Consider the following 8,222-nt stretch of genomic DNA (forward strand, 5'->3'; position numbering starts at 1 on the left):
CTAAACAAATGGATCTCTCCATGCAACATGGCTCAATAATTTAAACACTAATTCAAAAAAAATCTAATGCATATGATTGTGAAAGCATAAAGTAAAGCCTTATTACCAGGGATGTTTCATTGGATGGAAACGAGTCTGTGAACGTGAAATTTAGTATTACTTTTTGGATTGATTAAAAGTTTCAATAAAGAAGCATTATAGTTGGTTGCGTGCTTGTAACTGGATTTCAGGAAGGAAGAATGAGAGGTCAAGCTTTTGTGACATTTCCATCAGCTGAACTTGCCCATAAAGCATTGGTATGTATTTTACGTAATGCAATCAGATGTGCCTCTGTTTTCTGGAGCATGTTAGCTTGTGCCTATAGCACAGTTTGTTACTGGGGTCCTTGCTCATTTCCTGTTTGGTATATTCTATGATTTTTTTTTTTTTTGAGGGTGAAATATGCCATGATCTCATTAAATAACAAGGAAATTGAATTACAACAGAGAAAGGATATGCAGATTACAAAGTTCCCCCTAACACTTTGACCTATCAACTTGTAAGAGGTGTTACAACATTGGGGGCTCTATCCTATTCCAGAACTGAGGTGTCCCAGAATCTCTAGCCAGTTTGGCTAACTCATGTGCCTCCGTTGTTATCCCTTTTCATGTACTTAACCTTCCAGCTATCAACAGAACTGAGCAAATCAAGGATCCCTTGGATAATTGGACTTAGATCTCCATGGAGGGAGTTATATGAAGTGGCTTGAACAACCAAGAGAGAGTCAGATTCTAGTATAACCTTTGTGAGCATCATTTGGCTGGCTAAGAGCATTCCTTCTTCAGCAGCCAAAGCTTCTGTGTCCTCCACTCCATACGTAGCAGACAGCAACTCGGCACTTGCTGCCACCACCATACCTCTACAGTCTTTGATCACCACCCCCACACCCGAGGGTCTACCATCTTCAAAAGTGGCCCCATCAACATTTATTTTATACACCCCAGGAGGTGGTGTAGCCCAACCAACCTTGGGAGGTTGCTGCCTAAGGAGATTAATAGTTACCGCCTCTTTATAGTCACTTTGGATCCATTGTGCAAAATTCCAGATTTGAGTTGATGGAAGGCCTTGAGACTCATGAACCACTTGGTTTCAGTTGTACCAAATCGACCAAGCCGTGACAAACATAGTTTTTAAGTCATGGCTAGTACCAAATTCCAGAATTTGCAATGCAACGTCCACTATGTCATATGTTTCAGCCAACAGGTTTGTTGGGCAAGATTGCCAATTCCACCATACATCACAGATTTTTCCACAATAGAGCAGTTCATGCTTTTTACTTTCTACAGCTTTCTCACAGAGAGGGCATTTGGCATCAACCTCAATTCCCCTTTTTTCCATGTTTAGGCGTGTTGGCAGCCCATTCACCCAGGCTCTCCAGGCAAGAAGAAGTCACTATAAACATATAATGCAGTATCATGTTGATTTAGTAATCTGAATGATTCATCATAAATTCTATTTGGGTTCCTTACGTACTTAGTACTTACTGATGCCTCCCAATTTCAAGTTGCTATACTTCAGTTGTGAAATGAATGCTGCTATGGAACTGGCTTCAGAATCCATTCAAGCCATTACAATGGATATAATCGCCCACCTAGGATCCTATCTTGAGTAATTAAATGTTAAACAAATGCAAATGCGATAACACCATAAGCAAGTACATGATTGATAGGAGGAATCACTCAACTTCACCGCAAAAATAATTTATGAGACAGTCAATACTATGCATAACTAGGCTATACAGTTACCATCAATACCTTGTAAATAACTTTAACCAGATATTAATATGACAATCATGACCATCAAAAGAAACTTGGACACAAACAAAATGATACATGGCTGCTTTATAAGTTGACATTCTATTCCTGCTTCATTCATCCCTTATTGAAAAGAACTTGACTTCAAGTTTGAAGTCAAATCCTTTCAAAACATTGTGCACCCAATGTTCAAGTATTTGTTCTATGGCCAGTAGCGATTACGTTTAGAAGTGATAGATTGTACATCAATCGACTCTTGTGGTGAACTAGAAAGATGGCATTGGATGTTTACTGGCTTTGATGTTATTTTCTCTTCATCTCCACAATATAAGGAAAGAGATTCCTCACATTAAAAGTTGGACTATTGAGAATCTCTTGGTAGCTCTGTGCGAAATGTAGTTGGTCACAACTTATTCAATACTCGGCAAAGACCAAACTTTCTTTGCTTGAACACGTTATAAGTACTCTTTCTACAAATAAACCATAATCAAACCACCTTCTTTGAACCCCAAGCTTCTTCTTTGAGCATCAACTTTCAACTTTGGACTTGTAAATTTTAAGATGGCTTCAATTGTTCTTGAACTTGTTCATATGCTGCCTTTATTTTTTGTGCCCCAAACACTTCAACTTCCATACTCACTCTTGCTTGAATTGACAAAGATAAGAGATCCAGAAATTATGTGGATTTCTGCCGGACACCTTCAAATGGAGGTTTTATTTCATTTATCGATTGATTGAGCTGTTATAAGCAAACTCAACTCGATAAATGAAAAATCTCATTTCCTTAAATGCTCTTTTACTAAACTTCTCAACAAGTTTCCAAGAGATTTATTCAAAAAATTTGTTCGGCCATCAATTCGGGATGGAGGCAGGAGCTTCCAAATTTTACTTAAAAAATGACTAATAAATTTCATATCACAATCTAAAGTAATGTATCTAGGAACGCCAAGATGAAATTTTTTTTTTTCACAATTTATTTTACCATGAGGGTCGTTGATACTAATGCACTAGGCTTGTAAAAATGGCTTAGTTTTGAAGCATTCACTAATTGAGAGTAGTATGTACAGTTAAACTTATAACTAAAGGAAATCTCTCTTTTTCTTGTAATAATCTCGCCTTTGTGCTTACGTTGTAATGATCATGCCGTTCAAACCTTTGGTTGCAGAATATAGTCAATGGATTTGTCTTCAAAGGCAAGCCAATGATAATCCAGTTAATTTGGTCAGAATCCAGCTGCTACGAAAGCAAACTAAATGGATGTATTGCACCTAGAAGAAGCTCCATCGTTTGTTCTATGTGAATTCTTAAGCTAGCTGGAAGAAAATCCACCTACCACCTGGTATCAATAATGTTGGGAGGTTGAGCATGGGCTTAAATTTTTATAATATCATCATTTGCTCCTCACCCCAAGAAATAGAGCTTTGGAAAATGAATTGAATTATCAAAAATTGTTTGGAGTAGTTGCATCCTGTGGCCGTAGAAGGGAAAAATATCAAAACAATTCTGCAATAGCGTAATCCTAGTCTTACTTGTAGTCAAGCAAAGCAATCCTAGTCTTACTTATAGTTCAAGTATTGTTAGTATAGGATTAAGCCTAATATAAATACACTTTAATGGGTTGATTGTAATACTCCACCTCATAGTTATCATCAAAGGCTTTCCAATGTGGATGTTGGCCTCTAATGCTAGACCACATTAATTCCTTACATTTTCTCTCTCTTTCTTTATATCTCTTTTAATCTATATCAACATAATATCTAAAAGCAGCATTTGGACCATTTTGATCTAATTTGGTCAGTTCGGTCCAATTGGGTCCATTTTGGTCCTTTGGGTCATTTCAGTCCACTTTAGTGCAATTCAGCCCACTTTGGTCAATTTTGGTCTATTCAGTTTACTTTGGTATAATTTGGTCCATTTCGGTCCACTTTGGTCAAATTGAAAACTACACATTAATTTGTAACTTATATAATCAAATTTGTAATTCCCCAAATCACTAGATTACGTGGCACATGGGAAGTGCCACATTTTCACAGGAACACAAAATTGGAGGCAAAGTCAAAGTAATGGATTCCCTACAAAGTGAAGGTTGACCAAACTTACTCTCCTCGAAATATTAATAGGATCAGCCTAGTAGATCAATATATAAAATGAACAAACTGATTCTCTTTGAAATATTGGTAGGATCAACGTAGTAGGTCAATATATAAAACATATTCATCTAAAAGCATTCCTTTTTGTTCATATTTTTTCTTTTTCTTTTTAGTCACAACACAAACCAAAAATAAAATAAAATAAAACTTTTTATAGAGACAAAAAATACTACTTCAATTTCAGAGCTCGGTGTTTTAGCTTGAATCACACACACCATGACACGCTCTATTAAGATCAAGGGCTCTATAAGAAGAGGCATTCCTTACATGACCTTGGAGGTTGGAGATGACATGGTAAAATAAAAGAGTTTGGGATTAAATACTAATATAGCTTTCAAATATAGTCAGTTTCTAGGATTACTCATTCTCATAACCTCAAGAACTTGCTACATAATAAAAGGACCTTGATCTTTATAATGAGCCTTAAAAGTTGCGAAGAAATGAAATCTACAAAAAATTGACTTGCATTTAAATCAGCAAATGAACAAAGCTAATTCATCTTCATGACTCATGAGAAGCATAGATATAAGAAATTGATAACTAAAGCAGTATAAGAATATATAATCAAAATCCAGATATAAATGGTTTACTACAGCAAAAAACAAAACATGCTTGTTTAAACCAACTACATAGCATTTATTCTAAAATAAAATCTGCCATAGCATCCCAAACAAAGTATCCATTTTCACAAAATGTTCATAGATACTAAAACTCAGTCATATATCTAAATTTGAACCATAGGAAAAAAAAAAAAAAAACACCATCAACGCAACCTTCTTGCTTCCCTTTCTGACTCAAGAAGAGTGAGGATATCACCTTCTCTAACGGGTCCCTTCACATTCCTCATAATTTGGCGGTTTGCGTCGTCCGTAAACCTCACTCTCACCTGAGTAACCTGCCCTCTTGATCCTGTCCTACCAACAACTTTTGTCACAATCGCATGCTTCACATCAGTGTTCATTTTGCACAGCTGTTGATCAAAGAAGTAAACAAGACCATAGTTACAAAAGAATTATCATTAGTCACAATCATGGTATCGTTCATTTTTATTTAGTATAATTGGTAAAGTTTTTTATTCTCCAATAAGATATTTGAAATGGAATCCAAATAACACAAAAGAGAGATCCGTTAATATCTTAATCAGATAATAAAGAGTAATCATTATACTATTACACTTATCAAAGGTTCAAGTGCTATTGTATTTAAAAAAATAAAAACAAAAACTTTATACATTCAAAAAACCAACTTTTTTATTTATTTAATAGAGTAATTTTGGCGAGTTGGGGGGGGGGGGGGGGGGGTGGGGGGTGGAATTCAATCAAATAAAGTTGGAATTCACAAAACGTGGCAAAGAGTTGGCAGGAAGTAATTACAATTTTCAGAAAAATCAAAGGCTAAATCCGTCCTAATGAAAAAGAGGAGGTGTGCGGGATACCAGTTGAGCTACACAACAACAAAAATAAAATAAAAAAGATTGAGAAAATAATTAAATACATTTAAAAATTACAATTACAAAACGAAATATTAAATAAAAAAGAAATAATTTAATTTCTAAGTTGATGCAAAATTGGGTTGAAATGAAATTCAACAGAACGGTTGAGAATCTTGAGATGCTGGTACCAATTTCTAGGGGAAAGAAAGAGAGAAAAATATTCATTTAAAAATTTTATATTGTGTTTGGATTTGAATTTTTTTTTTTAAATCATTAATCTAAAATTGTTAGTGTAAATTTAATAGTATATATGATTTGAATTTAAGAGATTTTGCCTTAAAAATAAAATAAAATTATAAAAAAAAAAACCTCGAGATCCCAATCCAAACAAGAAACAACCTATGTTCTAATATTTCAATTTGTTATTTGCCTCACAATCAATTAAAAGCAATCATAAAAGTTCAATAACAATTAATGTATAGCAACATAAAACAAAGAAGATTAGAGAAAAAAAAAAGTACCTGATTGCCAAGAGATCACTCACGCTAGTTAAATAAAAATGCTCCTTGTTTAAGAGAAATTAAAAACGCAAATAATCAAAAAGTAGAGGAGGAACCTAACATGGTATTTATACGTATAGACAGGTTAGGGTTAGGTCAAATTTTTAATGAGAATAGAATGACTAAATTAGCCTTAGATAGGCCAATTAGACTGTGATTTACTGTATAATATTTGGGCCAAGGAAAACCAAGCCTAGGAGTTTCCTTTTGTTTATAAATTTAGGGTATATTTTTGGTGATATCAACTTGTCCAGGTAGGGGTGTGCATAGGTTGGGTCGGGTTAGGTTAATAAGATTTTTTGACACAATCCACCATGGTGGATTAAAAAAAATTCAACCCAATCCTTCACATAAGTCCAACCCAACCCACATGGATCGGGTTGAAACCATGGGTTGGACAATTTTTTTTTTATTACTATTATTATTAAATTGAATAGAAAAAAATATATCACACCTGCCATCTGAGTTGATAAACAAAATATACATTAATATATGAACTAATATACATTAATATTGGCTTTTATATAGGATAGGAAGAAGAGCTGGTTATTTAAAAAAAAATTATTAATTATATAATATATTTTAAATATATGGGTGGGTCGGGTCGGGTTTGGCGGATTTGAAATTTTATGACCCAAACCCAACCCAACCCAACCCGCTATCAAAAAAAATTTTGTAACCCAACCCAACCCACCAAGCCCTGAAAACCGACCCAACTCGGTGGGTTGGGTTAGGTCGGGTCGGTTTTGGCGGATTGGTGGGTTGGCTGCACACCCCTACATCCAGGTACAGATCCTGCTTCTTTATTTTCAATCCTGTACAATCTTCCAAAGAATAAAGATATTTAAATTTTGTGAAAATTTGAATTTATGTTAAATGGTGAGTACACATACCCTAGTAATGCATACACAAGCTGGAGAATATGAATGGCTAGATGTGGCGTACGCAATGAGGATAATTGTGTATAAATGTCAACAAGTTATTTAAGCAAACATGTCTCCTTGTTTATACAAACTGTTTTTGAAGAACATAATCACCTTTCGGTTCAACTAGAGTTGTGATCCTTTCAGGTTTCTTGAAGAAGATTTACTTGCTTTGTTCCATTCATAATTGAGAGAATCAGAGATTTTAAGACGTTGATCAAGATAAAATGGGGTGTAGGCCTATAATATCCATCGTCCAAGCTAAAATCAAAATACTAATTATTTTCCGTGTGAGTTAACATCAAAATATTTTAAAGATAATTTTCAAAAATTATAACCATACACACACAAGAATAAGTCTTTTTTTTTTCCAAATTTTTTTTTCCTGTATTTGATGTTGGGACCGAGCTAATTTATTGAATAAAAAGTTCTAGAATCACGCATTTTCTCATACCATAATTTACCACTACTATTATATGTGGTTGACTGTGAGCGGTGAAGAGGAATGTGATTAGATTGCGATTCTAAAATAACTCTCATTGAATTGAGTAAGTTGTGAAACAATCAACAAAGTGCCAAAAAGGTTGGGTTCTTGGCTGCTTTTGAGACCTGCCCATTTTGGGTTTTGATTATAATTATTGCTTTATATATCTAGACATGTAGATTTCATTGGAATCAGACCCCTGTGTGTGTGATTTTTTTTTTTTTTTTTTTTTTGGTGGGTTGGGATTAAATGGATAAATGAGTTTTCTTTATTATGTTTCTTGTTCAAGAATCAAGATTGTGTTTATAAGCTTTTGATAAAAATTCAATTTTTAACATTCTTTAGTGATGAAAAGCTTAATGGGTATTGTAAATGCACTTCCAATATAGCGTTTGTGTGTCCTCTCTATGCAAAGTGCCCTTCTGAGTTTGACAGATTTTGGAATCTATTTATGTGTACTGCTGGCGAGTTGAGGTTTAGATGTGTCTATCTTTGTGTGCTTGTAGTGGGCATAGTTTTGATAACAAAGGGGAAAAAAAAGCAAGAATACTATTTATTGAAACAAACAATTTGCTAGAAATTCTGGATTGTGTTTGTTTATAAGTGGTGGGTAGAGAAAGTATGTTGGGCTTTGTCTTGTAAGCATAATTGTTCATGCCTCTTGGACATATTATTATTCATATGTTTCAATCTTGGTTTTTGGCTATAAAAAAGGGGCATATAGACATCTGTCAGAGCAAGGTCAAGTCTGGCCTTCCTCTCTTTAATAGCCTCTAATGCTTTAGCTGGCCTATCATAATGAATAATTGATATAGACACAAAGAAAAACGTTATGACCATGGGATCAAATGTTAGCAAACTTTTTAAACTATATATATAG

General features: G+C 34.4%; 1 protein-coding gene across 1 annotated transcript; it reads right to left on the reverse strand.

Moving 5' to 3' along the window:
• Positions 1–4,496: 4,496 nt before the first annotated feature.
• LOC126706006 (40S ribosomal protein S28-1-like) lies at positions 4,497–5,978 on the reverse strand. Its single transcript, XM_050405259.1, has 2 exons — positions 5,897–5,978; positions 4,497–4,913 (listed from the first exon to the last, which is right to left on the reverse strand). Exon 2 carries the CDS (start codon positions 4,902–4,904, stop codon positions 4,707–4,709), a length of 198 nt encoding a protein of 65 aa, XP_050261216.1. The 5' UTR covers positions 4,905–4,913; positions 5,897–5,978; the 3' UTR covers positions 4,497–4,706.
• Positions 5,979–8,222: the final 2,244 nt, after the last annotated feature.

Source organism: Quercus robur, chromosome 11, assembly GCF_932294415.1.
Source record: "Quercus robur chromosome 11, dhQueRobu3.1, whole genome shotgun sequence".
NCBI lineage: Eukaryota > Viridiplantae > Streptophyta > Magnoliopsida > Fagales > Fagaceae > Quercus > Quercus robur.

Coding starts and splice junctions, on each gene's coding strand:
- LOC126706006 (XM_050405259.1), bottom strand. CDS start 4,904: ATGAACACTGATGTGAAGCATGCGATTGTGACAAAAGTTGTTGGTAGG.